Source organism: Ictalurus punctatus, chromosome 26, assembly GCF_001660625.3.
Source record: "Ictalurus punctatus breed USDA103 chromosome 26, Coco_2.0, whole genome shotgun sequence".
Classification (NCBI taxonomy): domain Eukaryota; kingdom Metazoa; phylum Chordata; class Actinopteri; order Siluriformes; family Ictaluridae; genus Ictalurus; species Ictalurus punctatus.
Window position 1 is genome coordinate 3,289,788 of NC_030441.2, and position 20,741 is coordinate 3,310,528.

The 20,741-nt window shown below is 39.1% G+C and overlaps 1 protein-coding gene and 1 pseudogene across 2 annotated transcripts; one reads left to right on the plus strand and one right to left on the minus strand.

Moving 5' to 3' along the window:
* Positions 1-4,782: 4,782 nt before the first annotated feature.
* On the minus strand, positions 4,783-13,647 carry LOC108258628 (interferon-induced GTP-binding protein Mx1-like; annotated as a pseudogene).
* Positions 13,345-20,203, plus strand: LOC108258637 (interferon-induced GTP-binding protein Mx2-like). 2 transcript variants are annotated; one of them, XR_001810716.2, is made up of 5 exons: positions 13,345-13,434; positions 14,928-15,065; positions 15,400-15,554; positions 15,770-15,895; positions 18,635-20,203. XR_001810716.2 is itself a non-coding variant. In XM_017457404.2 (4 exons), the coding sequence occupies exons 2-4, from the start codon at positions 14,960-14,962 to the stop codon at positions 15,827-15,829; spliced, it is 321 nt and encodes a 106-aa protein (XP_017312893.1). In that variant the 5' UTR covers positions 13,345-13,434; positions 14,928-14,959; the 3' UTR covers positions 15,830-15,926. The 2 variants fall into 2 exon arrangements, 1 of the variants encoding a protein (XP_017312893.1); XM_017457404.2 differs by lacking the exon at positions 18,635-20,203 and having other exon boundaries at positions 15,770-15,926.
* Positions 20,204-20,741: the final 538 nt, after the last annotated feature.

A 20,741-nucleotide genomic window follows, 5' to 3' on the forward strand; every position in this document is an offset into this window, starting at 1 on the left:
AAATAAACGAGTCACTATCTGGACAGACAGTCAGTATGCTTTCTCTACCCTACACTGTTTTGCGAAACAGTGAAAGAATAGCAGAATGATTACTTCAACAAGTGAACCCATCATGCACTGAGACCTAAATTGACAGTTGTTAGGTGCCGTGTTTCTGCCATCTGCACTTGTGGTATGTAAATCCAAGGACCACACCAAAAACACTGACGTTATTTCAAGGGGAAATACGTTTGCTGATGAGGAAATGAATCTCTTTACAGAAACCATTAACCATTCTTCAAATAAAGGAAGCCCAAATGAACTCCACCCCACAAGAAAAAACACAATTGGTTTGGAAAAAACACAATTGCCCATTTCAGCGTAATGTCTGGTATGGGCTTAATAAAAAAAAAAACCTGTTCAACCTAAAAGCACTCTTTCCTTATGCTGCGAAATTGAGCCATGGAGTAACTCATGTCTCAAGAATAGGGATGGTACAAAAGCATTTCTATACTATAGCATTCACCTATAGCATTGTGCTAAATTTTCACCTGTGCTAAATTTAATCCACACGGGAACATAAAACAATCAACCTTATCCTTCCCTAAACCTGGAGGACCATTCGAACACCTAGTTATGTATTTCGTTGAATTGACACCATGTCAGGTGTAATAATACTGTCTAGTGATTGTGGACAGCTGGTCAAAATGGGTAGAGGCCTTCCCAATTGGGAAAGCCGATGCCACCACATTGGCTAAAATATTGGTCAATGAAATCATTCCAAGGTGGAGAATCCCTGTAAAAATCTACAGTGACCACATTGGACCACATTTCTGTAACAAAGTCACAGACGTCTTTAGTGAATGGCTAGGAATAGATCTCAGAAAACACTATGCATTCCATCCTCAATCAGCTGGACCAGTGGAACGCATTAACAGCACTATAAAAGATAAATTGAGAAAGACCACGAATCACACTGGATTAAACTGGGTTCAATGTTTGCTTTTAGTTTTAATGTCTATTAAAGCCATCAAAGGCTCTCTAGGACTCTCTCGGTATGAATTGCTCCATGGCAGACTCTTTCTGTTAAATACTGTGTTACAGGTACCCAAGGAGGGAGAAAATATCCATGATGACTTGATAGAATATATAGCAGAGTTTTGTTAAACAACTTAAAGCTATTAGAAACTCTCTTCCCCAACAGGAGGACCCTCTCGCTTACAAGACTAAGGTGAACCCCTGGAGATTCAGTACTCTTCAAGACGTTCCGCAGAACGTGGAAAGATTCTAGGTGGGACAGGCCATTTCAGGTGCTGCTGACAACCTTCTTTGGTGGTGCAAATCACAGAAAGAACAACCTGGATACACAACACAAATTGTAAATTGTTCACACCACAAACTGACGAACAGACCACTTAATGTCCTGCCAAGACCTGTAATAGGGGGACTCAAATGGAAAAGGGGATTATCTCTGATTACCTGCATCAGAGGGCTCATCGTCCGTAGTTTGGATCGTTCTCTCACACGTCAATTGATTTCTTATTATTACCTAATTCCAGAAACAGATGAAGATGATTATGTTGCTCTCGCACCCATTACTGAAACTTATAATCTTCCCATGCAAGATCTTACTAACGCTGGAATGCGACGAACGTTTAATGATGATAGTGTTGAAATGTCATAGGATATAATGCACTATTTAAAAAAAATCTTTTGCTTATGAAGCCATACCAAAACCAACATTTGGGAGCGGTTTGGGAAAACAATTCAATTTATATTTATATTTGCTTTTCAGATTTTTGCTGAGTAGACAGACAATTTATGTTTTGAGGACCGGCTTTCTTTCATATTAGGATGACTCAAAAGATGAAGTGTGCCCTTTGTCACTTCCAACTCTCATTGAAGAGACTTGGGTCCAAAGGCTTTTGTCATTAAATGTATTTAATCCTGACGAGGTTATTTGACTCTTTTCTACACAAAATTACCCTAGACGAGATAATTCACCTAAAAATGATCCAATAACAGGATGAATTTTTGGTGTTGGTGTGCAGTGGCTTTTTTTCCCTCCAAACATAGCATTTTTGCCAAAATCTTTTGTCTCATCTATCAACAGAACATTTTCCCTGTAGCACTGTGGAATAACCATGTTGTTTTTGGCAGACTTGAGATGTGCTGCAATGTTTTTTTTAAGACAGTATCGGTTTCCTTGGTGGTGTTCTTCCATTAACACCATTCTTATTGTGTTTTTCAGATAGTGGACATATGAACAAAGACTTTCACAGTTTGTAGAGTTTTCTGCAGGTCTTTTGCTGTTACCCACGGGTTCTTTTTCACCTCTTTCAGGATTGCCCATACTCTTCCTGTCACCTTTGCAAGTGGCCCAGGTCTTTAGAAATGAGCAAATAAAGGTCTTTCAAAAAAAGATGAAATGGTTAAACCATAAAGACAATTTTTCACAGCCTTCTTTGCTCATATTTACCAATATTAGTGGAGGGAACTGATACACATTAATATGGCATGCTCTCTTGCTTTAGCTCATGAGTTTATGTGAGTTCTTTCTATCTTTCTACCTCGACAACCCATATCACAGGAATGTGTCGTTCTCTCCTAGTTTCTCTTTCTTGCAAAAACATGCTACCGATCTACCAATGGCCCACCATTTTACCTTGAATGTTGTGCACATTGTTGCTGAGGCACCTGAATGTCTGATATATAAACTCTAAAGTCTTTTTGAATCAACTGAGAGGCGGCAACTCTCCGGAGCGCTCGAAACAGGACATTGAAATGGCAGCTAGACCAGATTTACTTGATTCACCACTGATCCTGATTTAGTTATGTTTGTGGAGGGCTCAAGCCAAAAGGATCCACAAACAGGTGAAAATCTGATGGGTTTTGCCGTTGTAATTAATCAAAACGTACTACTTTCAGGGAAGTTACCCTCACACTTCTCTGCACAAGCTGCTGAAATTTGGGCATTAACACTAGCTTGTAAGTTGGGGCGAAATAAACGAGTCACTATCTGGACAGACAGTCAGTATGCTTTCTCTACCCTACACTGTTTTGTGAAACAGTGAAAGAATAGTAGAATGATTACTTCAACGGGTGAACCCATCATGCACTGGGACCTAAATTGACAATTGTTAGGTTCCGTGTTTCTGCCATCTGCACTTGTGGTATGTAAATTCAAGGACCACACCAAAAACACTGGTGTTATTTCAAGGGGAAATACGTTTGCTGATGAGGAAGCAAATCTCTTTACAGAAACCATTAACCATTCTTCAAATAAAGGAAGCCCAAATGAGCTCCACCCCACAAGAAAAAACACAATTGGTTTGGAAAAAACACAACTGCCCATTTCAGCATAATGTCTGGTATGGGCTTAATAAAAAAAACCCGTTCAACCTAAAAGCACTCTTTCCTTATGCTGCGAAATTGAGCCATGGAGTAACTCATGTCTCAAGAAGAGGGATGGTACACAAGCATTTCTATACTATAGCATTCACCTATAGCATTGTGCTAAATTTTCACCTGTGCTAAATTTAATCCACAGGGGAACATAAAACAACCAACCTTAACCTTCCCTAAACCAGAAGCACCATTCGAACACCTAGTAATGCATTGAATTTCAATGAATTGAATTTCATTGAATTGACACCATGTCAGGCGTAATCATACTGTCTAGTGATTGTGGACAGCTGGCCAAAATGGGTAGAGGCCTTCCCAATTGGGAAAGCCGATTTTAGCCACCACATTGGCTAAAATATTGGTCAATGAAAAAATTCCTAGGTGGAGAATCCCTGTAAAAATCTACAGTGATGGTGCAATGGCCGCTTTTCCCCCTTACCAATATTGTGAATATGATGGAAAATATGTAGATGTGTGTGTGATGACACACACACACACACACACACACACGCACAATGGTTTAATTTGTAATCTCAGGGGTCCTCAGAAGTCCTGTTTGTGTTTTCATGGTTATCTTGTCAGCCATTTCATAAACACTCCCTCACACCCCTTCACTCCACAGGCTCGTGACCATTCTCATAAATCATTAAAAGATTCATTTTTCATGTTTTTTAGTGTTATATAGTGCACTTTATCACTGTTAGAGATCGAATCTTGACAAATGTTGAGAAATCTTGCCTAAGGCACCTTTAAATGAACATTGTAGAACTTATTACACGAAATCACAGTCTCCATTAAACACTAGATGGAGCTGTTGGCCATTGATTGTGTTTAATGGAACGTTAGTGGAATCAGTGAGTATTAAATTGATAATAAATTTTAAATCACGCTAATGGGCACAAAGCATCCAAATAAGAATATGTAATGAATATAATATTGAGGTAATTAGTGTAGGCTACATAAAGGACTTTTTCATTTTCAGGCAACATTTACTTTACTGTAATGTTTGATCTCTGATCATGCTTCATTGTCACTTCTGTAGAGTTGTAATGTGACATAATATGACACCAAGTAGAGCAAAAATGGGGTTGCAGGGAGCCTGCAGCATATCCCAGGGGACTTTGGGCACAAGGCAGGGGAAACCTTGGATCAGGTTCCAACACACATTCACATACTATGGACACATATTTTAGAGATAGCAATCAGCCTACAGTGCATGTCTTTGGACTGGAGGAGGACGCTTTAGTACCCGGAGGAAACTCTCAAAGCACAGGGAGAACATGCAAACTCCATGTACACAATCCTGACATGGTATGTTTAATATATCACCACCCTTAGAGCATAATGTGTGTGGGATTAAGACACAAAAACAAGTAAAACTTCCAATGATGTCCAAAGTAGATTTTATGAAAGTTTATTCCTAATTAATCATTATCAATCCAAGTGAAAAAGAAATAATAAAATCATTCTCCCAGCAAGTATAAGAAGCAGAAAACAGTCCCAAAACAAAAAAAAGTACATCTAGGATAATTTTGTCACAGACTCAACACAGCAGAGTAAGAAATCGCATTAACAAATATTTCAATTATATTTCTTTGAATATTGTGCAACAAACAAAAAATGTAAAGCATTTTAAGAACTATTATATATTTATTTATATATTTATTATATGAACTAATCATCTAAAAGTAAATATATCAATTATTATTATCATTACTATCTGCGTTTCCTAAAGTGATCAAAAGTTATACATTTTTCCCTAAACCATAACTGACCACATTTTAAATTTAAAACAAGACCAGTTTGCCGAGGGCCTCAGTCAGACGTTTCTGGCAGCTTTTTAGGTTGTTGCGTTTGATGTTGATCTCATAATCTTCTTCCAACAGATCATTAATGTTATAGTTCTTCATGAGCTGTAGCATTTCTCTCTGCAGCTGCGCCGCTGACTCCTGAAGCACCATGTACTTGATCACCAGCGGCACCTGGTCAGCCAGACGCTTAGTGGCAATCTAAACACATATTCAATTAAGAAAAATTTACCGCAAACAGAGTCAGTCAAGATAAGGCATGCATGTTGTGTTAGACATTTAATTTCTTGAACTGGAGCGATAAGGCTAAAGTAAGCAACAACTAAAAGAAGTCGGTCTCAAATAACATTGTAGACAAGACCGTCCAATTCCAAGAGCAGGGCCAGCCGAGGTCGAGTCATGACCCAGTTTTTAGGAGGAGGGTCAGTAGTCTAGGCCAAGCCAAGATCGAGTTCAAAAGAAAGGAAAGCCACACCAATTCAAGACCGAAAACCATCAAATCCTTTTCGAGGCCATGTCTTAACTTCAACTAGTGGGCTTCATTTGTGCACTGCACCAGTGATTAGGCTGTTTTCTAAAATAAGGTATTACTTGGATCAGTGGTTAAGGCTCCGGGTTACTGATCAGAAAGCCAAGGGTTCAAGCCCCAGCGCTGCCAAGCTGCTACTGTTGGGACCCTGAGCAAGGCCATTAAGCCCCTATCTGCTCATGTCTGGTCCTAGCTTCCTAACAACCTGGAAAAGAAATTCATTGTGCTGCAATGTATGTGTATGTGAGAAAAGCCATCTTCTAAGTCCAAGGCAAGTGCCAAGAGAACTCACTTCCTCAAAAAAAGTCAATGTATACATGGTGTGTTATGGCTAAAGGAGTGTTCACGTCATATATTTTCGTGAACTAGAACCATCTGTCAAAAATCAAAGCAGGTATTACGCCTTTAAATGAGGAGTAGTCAGAGTCAGAGTAGTATCTATCATGGTTATGCCCTCTTACTGTGATTGAACATGATAACATTGCAAATAATCAGAAATATCATAAGTAACACCAGGAAATGAACGGTTGATAATAACCACTTACGCTGTAGTAAGACTTGAGGTAGCGAGTCAGTTCCTCCAGGGTATCTTCAATGTCTGAGTTATTGTACAAACTTTTGCAAGGAGGGCGAGCCACACCATGAAATTGTCTCTCTTCTTCTTCCTCCGTGTGCTTCAGCATGTTCAGGGTGTCAGTGTAGACACTATCCTGAGTATAGATCATCAGCTCCATCTTAAACTGAGTCTTCAGCATCGATTCAGCCTCAGACTCCTTCAGCTGCTTTATGTTCTCTATCTTGGTCTGGAGGAACAAAGGACCATCTCACCATGACATGCTTGAACATGATATTCCCTGACAGCATGGTGGTTATTGTTCTAGACCAGCGGTTCTCAACCTTTTGTAACTAAATCCTTCCCTATAATGTGGCATGTCCATATATTATATATATATATATATATATATATATATATATATATATATATATATATATATATATATATATATAATCTGTTTTTGATTGATAGATAGATTTTTTTGTATTTTTCATATTATTTTTCATAACATTTATGATTAAAAAATAACTTTTATGACTTTTATAAAACTATATAACAGACTGGTATGGAACATGAATGATCAAAATTGTTTCTGAACACTATAACTACTTTGAACAAGAGAACTAGGATGTGGTAACATGGACAATTCTACATGTAAAACATGTTGCATTCCATTCGTCTTGCATTATAAAAACATTCACATAAGAATTAAGTAAATGTGGAGGAAGGGCACGTCTCATTATCCATGACATTGTTAAATCTCCCACTTTTAGTCCCTCACTGAACAGAGTAGATGCAGAGAGAGGTTTCAGTGCAGTGGGAAAGCAGGACCTCGCGCTTGCAGGACAGTACTGGTGATATTTGGAAAGTTACTAAGGTTTGTCCAAAAAGTCGCTATGCGCTTTTTCCCCTTCAAAAAAAGCCTCTAAAAGGGTCTAAAAAGTCACTAAGTTGGCAACACTGGTCTGCACTGACAGCTAGATAAAAGGCAGGCTAATCTCCTCAGCAAAAAGAAAATACAGAAGGAGGGAGAAAGTGGAGTTTTTCCATTTATGCACATTCTATTTGAAAAGCAATAAAACACACAGAGGACCCAAATGATGCCATGTCTGTTAATCCATCTATCCATCCATCTTCTATACCGCTTGTCCTTCCTTCAGTGTCACGGGGACATGTGTTAATAAAAAAAATAAAATAATAAATTGCACCCCCCGCCCGGTTAAGAACCACTGTGCTAGACCTTTTGCTTTATGTTTATCATATATTGTCATTTGGTGTTCACGGTCCAGCAAATGTAGGCAGAGTTTAGACGTGTCTGTAAAGTTTGTGTAAATATGAGGACCTACTTTTGTCATTTTGAGGAGATTCGGGAAGCCCAGAAAGTTGGATTGAGCCAGCTTGATGAACTCGTCCCTAATGAAATCTAAAATAAATAAATAAATACATACATACATAAATAAATCTCAATATACACAAAAGGCAAAGCAGAATGTGGAAGAGAAATTGATGTGGAATCTGTGGAAATATGATGTAGTAGTAGTAAGTCATGATGTTTTCCCATTATTTATTACCTTACATGCACAGACAGAATACAAAGCCTGCGAAATGGCTCCGTACATTTATCTTCAAATGAGTTCATATATGCAATATACCTGAGATTTCCTTCATTCTCCTGATGGCAGGTTTCTCCAGCTGTTTGATCTGGTCCTTCAGTATAATCTCGAAGGTCTTGTAGTTGATGAATCCTGGGAGTTCTCTGCCTCTGTAGTTTTCTTCATACTCCTTCACGTCCTTCTCAATGCCCTTGTTAACTAAATAATCCCCTCCCCCATTAAAGTAAAGGTTCAGGGTAAAGGTAAATGACATAACCTTCAATGTGGTCCATCCTACATCCCATCTCCACTCATGTCTTTGTAAAATAAGAGTAGACATTCATACTGTATAAGAACACTTTTAACAGACTTATAACAGAAGATATGGCTTCATTATTCTTCATCTATGACTTATAAATATGTAAATATACAATTTCCTACGACTCTGACTAGCTTCTCAGTTTAGATAAGATTTTTTCCCCCAGAAAATTCCTATTTATATTAAACAAAGATTATGTTGAAATATAGATGCTTGGTGAAAGGTTTAACAACGTGCAAAGTCATGCCATAGGTAGTACCTGAGGGAATTAAATTAGTAAATTTTTTTTATTGCAATATTTCAGGTACCCAACATCTGTAACGCCCTTAATATACAGACACAGAGAAATATCATCACACCACATGTCACTCACATGTCTTTCCTGATTTGTCTAGATCTGTCTTCCAGTCATTAAACTGTCTCCTCAGCCTGGAGAAGATGTTGACATGTGGCACGCTCTTCGTCTCCTCTCCAATTGTTAGGTTGATGGTGTCCTGAGTGAATGCTGTTATTTTCTAATAAAAAACAAAGGCCTGTAGTCAGACTGATTTTTTTTAAACAGAATAAAAACTCAGATGCGCTCAGTGTAATACGGTAGCATTTTAGTGAAGTTTGGCTCCTGCTTGTTTGGAATATAAACCTGCACCCACACCGGCCCTTTGCAGATAAGATTGGAGACCCGTGCTCTATACCATTCATTTGCTGTATGGGCAGAGTTAATTATGGGATTATTTTGTAGATCGTTTAGGAACGTCTCCTGATTTCAGCTCAACATCAACATTAGCCAGAAGGTTCATAAATCTATAATGTAAAATGAAAGCCGATATAAAGTAAAACAGAATTGATGGTTGAGCCACCCATGATATTATGGAGATGCCAGTGATCCTGACACTTTCTGCTCTCCGGACCTGCCTGATCCATCCTGATGCCCTCCGTCTGGATGGAGCTTTCATCAACTGGAGGATACAGTCTGGAGATTGCTGAGGATGATACTGCTTGAAGTACAATGGAAATGGTTTTGGACCTCAATTCCACATGGACGTTCTCGCTGTGGTTGCTGGGACTATGGTTACTGTGATGGCCTTGGGACTGCAATTACCATATACAGTTTTACACTCAGGACTCTTTTGGTGAACATTGAACTAGTTCAAAAAACAGACTTCATGTTAAAACCATAATGAACTTTCTTTTACTTTCACACTATCCGTTGTTACCCAGATGAGCACGGGTTCCCTTCTGAGTCTGGTTCCTCTCAAGGTTTCTTCGTCATATCATCTTAGGGAGTTTTTCCTCACCACCGTCGCTACCGACTCACTCAATAGGGATAAATTCACACTTAAAATCTCTATCGTGTGTTTATATATTTCTGTAAAGCTGCTTTGAGCCAATGTCCAGTGTTAAAAGCGCTATACAAATAAAAGTGAATTGAATTTGCCGAACCCAACTACGGCATTTTTCATCTTTGTTGGTCTGTGAGCAGGAAATCAATTGGGATCCTTTCCAGGGATGAAAGGAATAAACAGTATGTCAGAAGATCCTAAGTCAGATAATGTAAAGTTTTGTTTATATATATATATATATATATATATATATATATATATATATATATATATATATATATATATGTGTGTGTGTGTGTGTGTGTGTGTGTGTGTGTGTGTGTGTGTGTGTGTGTGTGTGTAATCATTTATTTGTCAGCCATAGAAGGGATGAAAGTAAGAACGTGAGAGAAATTAAGTGATGCCAAGTGATGAAGTGATGAGTTTAATCTAAAATAGCTAGGCCCTTTGTGTTTTCCTTTCATTCCGATCTCCAAACTGCTTCAACAATGACCTGCTGCCCCTCGCTCTCTTAGACTCACGCCCTTTTAGGTGCGATACATTTCAGAGCTGCTCAAATTAAACTCTGGGTATAGTAGGGAATATTTGCAGCAGTACATCGAGTGCACAGTGGAAAAACTCTGGATATACTAATAACCAAGGAAACAATAACCAGGAAATGACTTTCCAAGGCCGTGTTAAATGACATTATTCCAAATTTCAGGACCTTCGCTGTTAGTCTTTATTTCGTTTTTGTGTACAACTTACATCAGTCAGGAAGTCCATCCATTGTTCTGGATCTGTAGGAGGCCCGGAGTTGTAGCGATCCAGTTCAGTCTGAGTTTCAGCCAACATCACCTGGATTTGCTTCTTCAGCTGCGGCAGACATTTCTAAAACACACACACACGGCCACATTTTACTACCAGCAAGTATTTTACTATGAGCAGGGACATTTATGTAGCATACAATCTAGCTTTACCTCGATGTGAAGGACAAGTTCTAGTGTGAGTTTCTCAGCCAGCTTGGGAATGGTGGCTTTTCCTTCTTTATACGGCATCCTGTGAAAATCGTGTTTTTACATTCATGTCACTGAGTTTTGTTTTTCAATAGCAACCATTGTTTTATAGATTAATATGATTAGGACCATTTGTACTAGCTAACATGGTTAATATTCTTATATTAAAATTGAAATTCTACAGACTGCGCCTTTAAAGATTTCCAACGGCAAATTCCGGAAAATTCTCAAGACATATCTTCCCTGAGATCAAAATGTCTACCTGAAATGTGGGTGTTCTATAAAGAAGTCCTTCTCCTTCTTGATGGCTTCGTACAGAGAGATCTGGTCCACGACCTCCTGCTGTCCTCGGCACCTGACGACCATGTAGCCTTTAGTTAGGAAAATGATGTCATTATTGATGACGGACACCACCTCATCCTCCGTGCCTTTGTACACCAGGTCGGGCTTTGTTAGGATGCCTGTTATGAACACACATGCAAAATGTTTATGGAAGATATCTTGTGCACGTGTTAAAGCATCACTGTGGAAGCGTTGGGCGTGGCTGAGACGAATGGAGAGCAGAGCCGCGGAAGGTGAGCGGTAAGGATCACAGACCTGTGCGAAATTTGGCTAATGAGTGTTCTGGTCAGTAAGTAGTGGCAAGGATAAAGAGGGGCGAGACTAGAGCTACGCGAGAGCGACAGCTGAGCGGCACAGAGCTGCGTGTAAGCATGTGCGTTGATATTTGCGCAGGGAAATAAAACCGCTACACTTTTCCATCTGAACAGAACAGAAGTGTTACAGTCACAAGTTTTGCAATTCACTATATATTAAAAATACAGACCGAGGGTTCTCTCGCCATTTGGATCAACTTCTTCAACCATCTTCAGCGCTTCAGTAGTTTTGATGTCCACGTTACACGGCACCACCACCAGCATAATGGTGTCTTACTTTGCGATGAACTTTTTGATCAGGCTCTTAATCTGAAAGAAAGCCGGGCATGCGCTGATACATTTCAAAATGCTGTATTTGACATTTTATTAGAGTTTACAATGTCATATTTAATCAGTATAGCACATAACAAATATGATCCATTTAAATAATCCCTAAAAGCAATTCACCTGTTTTCCGATGTCCTCTGGTTGGCCTTTGACGGGCACATGGACAATACCAGGCAGATCGATGAACGTGAGGTCGGGAGCATTGGTCGATGTCACCTCCAGGCTGATGAGCTCGTCGCTCATGCCCAAGGCTCCAGCTATTTCATTCTGAGCTAAAAGAAGAACAAGTACATGAGACACTAATAATTAAAGCAAAAATAATAGACAGCTAGGTAAAATATTTATATAATTAAGCAAAGCTAGCTAGCTAACAAAACAGCAACCAAATTAGATAACTAATGTTTAGGAATAAGTCCAAACAATGTTGGCTTGATAAAGTTTGAGAAAGACGCTAATCAAATTAGACTGCTAATGTTAGAGAATGTGCCCAAATAAAGCTAGCTGGCAAACACAACACAACACGGCAATGGGACAGAATAGTCATAGTACAATCACACATTTTTATTTCATTTTATTCAAGTTTTTATTTGTAAAATAATTTTACAGACTATAGCTTTTACTTCCTCCTCTTCAGCATTAGAGAGGACTGCATTACACATCAAAAAAGTAGGAAAACTAGCTTGTATTCAACATTAGTCCGCTTAGGACTTGGGTAACTACTCATTGAAATTTGCTTGCTTTTGTTGTAAGCTTAATAATAATAATAATAATAATAATAATAATAATAATAATAATAATAATAATAAAATAAATAAACAGTTAGTTACTGTCCACTAATTTGACTGTATAAGTGTCATCCCAAGATTTGACTGATGGACTGAAACAAATAAATATTTGGCCATACTGCGTCTAAAATGTCAGAGACTTGATAAACATTTATTTATAGAGCTGTACGACTATGATTCACAACATCGTTACCTTTTCTAATCGATCTCTCCACATCTGCTGGATCTGCAATGTCTCTCTCAATGTCCTTGTACTTGATCTTTCCATGCCAGAAGTCCCTCTGTCTGCTCTTCTTCATCTTGAGCTCGAGTGCACATCGTGTCACGATACCTGCGTGATTAACTGCAGAGAATTCGAAACGTAATAAAGTGAGAACGCAGTCATCGTAGTAAAGTTGGTTTTGGATTTGACTTTCACTGCGATTTTTCTGAATTCTGTCACAATTTACACGTCCACTAACACAAATGTCCTTTTTCTGAAAAAAAAAAAAAAAAGATCAGCAAAGAACTTCCATCCTCTCATGTCACGAGCCTACTTCCTGAATTCATTTAGCCTACAGAAATGTCATACATATTTCACATTATATTAAATTATATAACTTACAGTTACAGTTATTATTACATTAGAGTTTAACGTCATTACAGGTAAAAGTTGGGTGTAATTATAATATTATTTGACTTTTTTTGTTGTTCTTTTATTTTAGACGAAAATGGAAATTATCACTGCTTTTTAAATTCTTTTTTTTTTAGTTATTTTGAGCAACAGAAAAATGAATGCACTTTGGATGAGAAGAAGAAGAAGAAGAAGAAGAAGAAGAAGAAGAAGAAGAAGAAGAAGAAGAAATAATTTTTTGGGGGTGGGGTGGGGGGTTGTTTATGTTTTTGTAAAAACCCATGTGGTTAATAAGTTGACCCATGGTGTCTCACCACTCCCGCGGGGCAGAGCGACTCCGGACAGCGCCTCCAGCACCGAGCTCTTCCCCGAGCTCTGGTCTCCGATCACGGTGATGGCTGGAAGCGCGAGGTCCTTCTCCACACCGAGCGCGCGCAGAGAGTCGATCAGGTCGATGTACGGACGCACCTTCTCCTCATACTGCTCACTCAGGCTCGCGCTCATCTCTGACAGCTGAGAAACTCTGCAAAGTAAGTCGATCAACAATTAATAAATAGTAAAGTGTGCGCTTTAACACAGCTCTGTGTCCTCTGAGTTACGTGGAAAAGTGAAACTGATGCACCAGGTGGCTTGTCATGCAAAGCGCCAACGGATCATCTGGGATCCAGACCTGGAATAAAGTTGGTTTGACGTTGGACGTCCGACATTCGCGGATATTTCTCTGCTTGATATATCGCTTTGCTTCACGAACCTTCACGAACGCATAAAGGGGATCAAAATGACCCGTACTGGATTGAATGGTTTTCCTCAAAAAGTAGATGTCCTATTAATGAAATTTTATATGGCTTGTATGGTGTATACACACACACACACACACACACACACACACACACACACACACACACACACACACACGTATGTATGTATGTATGTTTCATTGCAAGCTATATCATGCAAAATCTGCATATGGGGTATCACAATGGGGTCTGTGAACCTACAAGAATCCAACTGGGATTCAAATTTCAAATCCAAATTTCAAACAGTTGTATGTGAAATTTCAGAAGAAGAATTCAAATAAGACTTCTAGAATAACAGAAAGAAAATACGGTTTGTGTGTGTTTGGGGTCGTGGTTAATTAGTGCTTTGTTGAACTTAAAGCAGTTCACATTTGAGTGCACATTTGGTAAACAGGTGAATGTTTGTGAAGATAACTTTGCTGGTTGACATTTTTTGTTTAAAATTGAAAGGGAATAATTTGATCTGCTTATATGACACCTTTGTGCAGAACTGACTGCTCCTCCAGCTTTAAAGCACTCCGATCCAAACTCCACCCACTGCACAGTTCAAAAACATGCTGTTCAAAAAGTACTGTTAAAAAAAAAAAAATTTAAAATTTAATATGTTGTCTTTTAAATCCCCTGAACTTCCTTGTTGGCACTATGCATTTTGGTAGGGAGTGTTTTCCTGCCATACGCCAAAACCTGTTTCGTCCATCAGACTCATTATGAAGCATGATTCCTTATTCCAGAGAGTATGTTTCCACTGCTCCAGAGTTCAGGTTTGTCTTGTTGTGCTTGATTTAATATACCTATTAGCAATGGGTGTGGCTAAAACTCCTGAACTCACACATTACACACAGTAATCCAGTATGATTCAATACTACTGAATACTGCACTGGACACTTTTTTGCCCCTTTTTTACAGTCCATCCTTGCAACAGCTTTCTCATGCAGCACTGTTGTGTTGTCACTGCAATGTGTATCTATTGTCATGTGTATTCACTGTTGTGTGTATTTATTATTCTGTGTATATAGTTCTGTGTTATGTCAGTGTCTCACAATGTTGTGTTGTGTATTTGCACTTTACATAGTCTTCTGTTTGATCTATTATATACCAGCTATATAGAGGAATGACAATAAAACCCCACTTGTCTCGAATAGACTTGAAATAGAAAATACAAAACGCTTTAAAAAGTTGAAGAAACACTAACAGGGAAAATGTTTTTTCTGCCAATAACCAAACAGCTATAGTGACAAGATGTCCGCTTGAGCTCAAGATGAAGAAGAGCAGGAGGGAACACTTCTGGAAGGGAAAGATCAAGTATGATGATTATGAGGAAGAGATTGGCGATCCAGAAGATGTGGAGCAAATGATTAGAAAAGGTTGTGCATGCCAATTTAGTCCTTAAACAGTTAAACGGATAATAGTGTATTATAAAAAACTAAATTGATCATTAGGATTATATATAATGAATCTGATTAAATAATGAATATGGTTTGTAAAATTATTAACAAAATCATACATACTCACTCCTGTTGCTGTGTTATGTTAGTTAGCTAGCTTTGTTTGGGCTTATAATTTAACATTAGCTATCTAACTCCGGTTGTTGATTTTCTCAAATGCTAGCTAGCTATGCTTATTTTTTTTTAATTTTTTTTTATTTTTTTATTTTTTTGTCTTAACTATTATTGACTTATGTGCATGTTCTTATTTTAGCTCAGAATGAAATAGCTGGGACCGGCATGGGCATCAGTGACAAGCTCATCAGCCTGGAGGTGACATCGACTAATGCTCCTGACCTCATGCTCATCGATCTGCCTCGTATTACCCGTGTAGCAGCCAGAGACCAACCGGAGGACATTGGAGAACAAGTAAATTTGGGTCAAAATTTATTTCATAAGGGACTTGCCTGGGACAGGCCATACTTCCCTAACTGATATGTCTTAATTAGGAATCAATTAATGAATCATATTAGTAGAGCGGTATTCTTAATAAATATGACACATTTGTAACATTGGAAATCTTGGTAAAAGATAAACTATTGTCGTATTGAGCCGTAATCAGCACATGCCTGGCTTTCTTTCAGAGTAAGAGGCTGATCCAAAAGTTCACTGCAAAAAGCAAGACACCATCAACCTGGTGGTAGTGCCATGTAACGTGGACATCGCCACTATTTAAGCGCTGAAGATGGCTCAGGAAATTGATCCAAATGGTGAGAGAACCATCAGTCTGTGGAGCCTTTTCATCAGTATCTCTCTCTCTCTCATATATATATATATATATATATATATATATATATATATATATATATATATATATATATATATATATAGTATCTACACCCCTCACATTTTTGTAAATAGTTGATTACATCTTTTCATGTGACAACAATGAAGAAATGACACTTTGCTACAATGTAAAGTAGTGAGTGTACAACTTGTGCATCAGTGTAAATTTGCTGTCCCCTCAAAATAACTTAACACACAGCCATTAATCTCTAAACGTCTGGCAACAAATGTGAGTACATCCCTAAGAGAAAATGTAAAAATTGGGCCCAAAGTGTCAATATTTTGTGTGGCCACCATTATTTTCCAGCACTGCCTTAACAATCTTGGGCATGGAGTTCACCAGAGCTTCACAGGTTGCCACTGGAGTCCTCTTCCACTCCTACATGATGACATCACAGAGCTGGTGGATGTTAGAGACCTTGTGCTCCTCCACCTTCCGTTTGAGGATGCCCCACAGATGCGCTATAGGGTATAGGTCTGGAGACATGCTTGGCCAATCTATCACCTTCACCCTCAGCTCCGTTAGCAAGGCAGTGGTCATCTTGGAGGTGTGTTTGGGGTCGTTATCATGCTGGAATGCATGCTGGGATCGTGCTCTGCTTCAGCATGTGACATTACATGTTGACATACATGGTTCCCTCAATAAACTGTAGCTCCCCAGTGCTGGCAGCTCTCATGCAGCCCCAGACCATGACACTCCCACCACCATGCTTGACTGTAGGCAAGACACACTTGTCTTTGTACTCCTCACCTGGTTGCCGCCACACACGCTTGACTCCATCTGAACCAAATAAGTTTATCTTGGTCTCATCAGACCACAGGACATGGTTCCAGTAATCCATGTCCTTAGTCTGCTTGTCTAGTAATAATATTACTAGGATAGCCTTCTTTCATCTCAGAAATATTTCTAAAATAAGAAACATATTGTCACTACATGATGCGGAAATACTAGTTCATTCATTCGTCACCTCTAGATTAGATTACTGTAATGCCATACTGTCTGGATGTTCCAGTAGGAATATAAATAAGCTCCAGTTAGTCCAGAATGCAGCTGCTAGAGTCCTAACTAGAACTAGAAGATATGACCATATCACACCGATATTATCAATACTGCACTGGCTCCCAGTAAAATCTCGCATTAATTATAAAATACTTTTATTAACCTATAAAGCACTAAATGGTCTCGCGCCACAATATCTAAGCGACCTTTTGGTTTTATATGATCCGCCACGCCTACTTAGGTCAAAAGATGCAGGCTATTTGACGGTACCTCGAATAGTGAAGGCTACAGCAGGGGGAAGAGCTTTCTCTTATAGAGCCCCACAGTTATGGAACAGTCTTCCTATTAGTGTTCAGGACTCAGACACAGTCTCAGTGTTTAAGTCTAAGCTTAAAACGTATTTGTTTACTCAAGCCTACCCTGACTAGATTCTGTTCTACTACTTCGCAGTCATAATTATCTTTTTTCTCCCTCTCTCCTTTCGCCGAGCCCCACACGAATTTATGGAGATACTAGAGATCCAGATCCTTTCTGCCTCTGAATGGAGCTCAAATCTTCTTTAATTCTAGACTGCTGGGACTACGGCTGCTCCTAACGCCATACAGACTTCATATAAATCCATAATGAACTTTTTCACACTAACTGTTGTTACCCAGATGAGGATGGGTTCCCTTCTGAGTCGGGTTCCTCTCAAGGTTTCTTCCTCTTAAAACATCTTAGGGAGTTTTTCCTTGCCACCGTCGCCACTCACTGGCTTGCTCAGTTGGGATAAATTCGCACCTTTAATATCTGTATACCATGTTGATATTTCTGTAAAGCTGCTTTGAGACAATGTCTATTCTAAAAAGTGCTATACAAATAAAATTGAATTGAATTGAATTGAATTGTCTTCAGCAAATCATTTGCAGGCTTTCTTGTGCATCATCTTTAGAAGAGGTTTCCTTCTGGAACGACAGCCATGCAGACCAATTTGATGCAGTGTGTGGTGTATGGTCTGAGCACTCACAGGCTGACCCCCCACCCCTTCAATCTCTGCAGCAATGCTGGTAGCACTCATACGTCTATTTCCCAAAGACAACCTCTGGATATGACGCTGAGCACGTGCACTCAACTTCTTTTATCGACCATGGCGATGCCTGTTCTGAGTGGAACCTGTCCTGTTAAACTGCTGTATGGTCTTGGCCACCATGCTGCAGCTCAGTGTCAGGGTCTTGGCAATCATCTTATAGCCTAGGCCATCTTTATGTAGAGCAACAATTCTTTTTTTCAGATCGTCAGAGAGTTCTTTGCCATGAGGTGCCACGTTGAACTTCCAGTGACCAGTATGAGGGAGTGTGAGAGCGATGACACCAAATTTAACACACCTGCTCCCCATTCACACCTGACACCTTGTAACACTAACAAGTCACATGACACCGGGGAGGGAAATGGCTAATTGGGCCCAACTGTTACATTTTCACATAGGGGTGTACTCACTTTTGTTGCCAGCGGTTTAGACGTTAATGGCTGTGTGTTGAGTTATTTTGAGGGAACAGCAAATTTACACTGATACACAAGCTGTACACTCACTACTTTACGTTGTAGAAAAGTGTCATTTCTTCAGTGCTGTCACATGAAAAAATCCATTAATCCATTCATCTTCTACCGCTTACACCTTCTTCAGGGTCGCGGGGAACTTGGAGCATATTCCAGGGAGCATCGGGCACAAGGCAGGGTACACCCTGGACAGGGTGCCAATCCATCGCAGGGCACAATCACATACGCAAACGCCCACACCCATTCATACACTACGGACACTTTAGACATGCCAATCAGCCTACCATGCATGTCTTTGGACTGGGGGAGGAAACCAGAATACCCTGAGGAACCCCCCGCAGCACAGGGAAAACATGCAAACTCTGCACACACAGGGCCACGGAAATCGAACCCCAGACCCTGGAGGTGTGAGGCAAACGTGCTAACCAACAAGCCACCATGCGCCCCCAACTTATACCAATATTATGAAACATTGCTAAAATATACCTAGTTTTAGTGAAGTATTAGTGAATGATAATGCTTTTTTTATTTGGAAAATATTTGAAAAATATGAATGGTTTCTGAATGGTTATAAGTTCTCCAAATCAAGCTGGACATTATGTACCATCTTTAAAAAAAAAAAATTTTAAACAACAACAAACAACAATCAATAGCTTCTAAATGAAGAATATAGCTCCAAAAACTATTATTGGAATATTCGATTCATGTGTCAAACATGAGTACAGCTAAATGGTCTCATTTATCCATACACATCACTGCGGAAAAACTGTGCAGTACAATTTTAGTTTCTATTAACCCTTGTGTTTTGTTGACATTACCTTAACTGTCTTGTTATTTGGGGTCCCAGAGACCCCAGTGTTGAATTATTATTATTATCTTTTAAATGAGCTCAAAATAAAAAGATTTTTTCTTCCAAATATTTGTATATATTACCAGAGATTACCAGAGAAACACTGTTCAGTGAAAATAATTGTATTATTCACCCTCTTTTCTAACAAGAAACTGGGCTTGCAATTTTCAAAAGGTGAACATTGATTCATTGACGTATCAGGAAATCCTTGGAGAAAATGTCATACCATCTGTGTGGAAGTTGATGCTTGGGCATCATTGAACCTTCCAACACTAAGCATACCTCAAATTCCACCAAGGGTTGGTTGCAGAAGAAGTCCTGGAAGATTCTACATGGCCATCACAGTCACCTGACTTGAACCCCATAGAAAGTCTCTAGTGGGATTTGAAGAAGGCGGTTGAAGCACGCAAACCCAAGAATATTACTGAACTGGAAGCCATTGCTCATGAGGAATGGGTTAAGATTCCTCAGGAACGCTGCCAGAAGCTCTGCATCTCATTTGCACCAGGTCATAACAGCAAAAGGGTGCGCTACTAAGTACTAAAGATGCTTGCCATGAAGGGGTTGAATAATTTTGAAACTAGACAAATCATTATAAGTAGCATTTTCAGTTGAATTTGGGGGAACCACTTGAAGCATTCGTTGTGTTGAACTATTTCAGTTATTTTTGTTTGATTTGTTCATTGCAAACAGCTGAAATTTTGACAATAAACCTGATTTGCTATGGGGGTTGAATCATTTTGATTGCAAAGGAATTTTCTGTCTTTTCCATGAAGTGTGGGTGTTTAAAATCTGAATAAAGATGTTTATTTGTTTATTAGAAAATCACAGCGTTTATTCGGGACATCCTCAACCTGACGACTGGAGAGGAGGTGAGCATGTCATATATGAACATCTTCCCAGATCTGCAGAAGCAGTTTGATCTCTGGAAGAACGATCTAGACAGTGTAGGAGAGACATGTGAGTAGCAGTGTGACAATATATCCATGTGGCTGTATAACAAGGGCACTGCAGATGTCCATGAAATGATAAAAAGGTTACTAATTTATTTAGCACTTTGATAAGCTTAGGCTAAGTATGGAATCTTTATTTCAACATTTAAATGGGAATTTTTCGGACTTCCTGAAAATTTATGCAAAGCAAACGCATGAAAGAATCCCAATCATATAGCTGAGAAGCTAGGGAGTGATTGCAGAAATGGTACATGTACTGTACTGTGTTATAGCTCATGAAGAATAACAAAGTTAATCAGATATTGTGATAATTTCATAAACTGCTTTAAAGGTGTTGTTCAAGATGTTATGACATGTCAAGGTAGTGTAAGATGGACTACACTGAAAGTCATGTCATGTACTTTTACCCTGTATACTTTGCTGGATTTTCT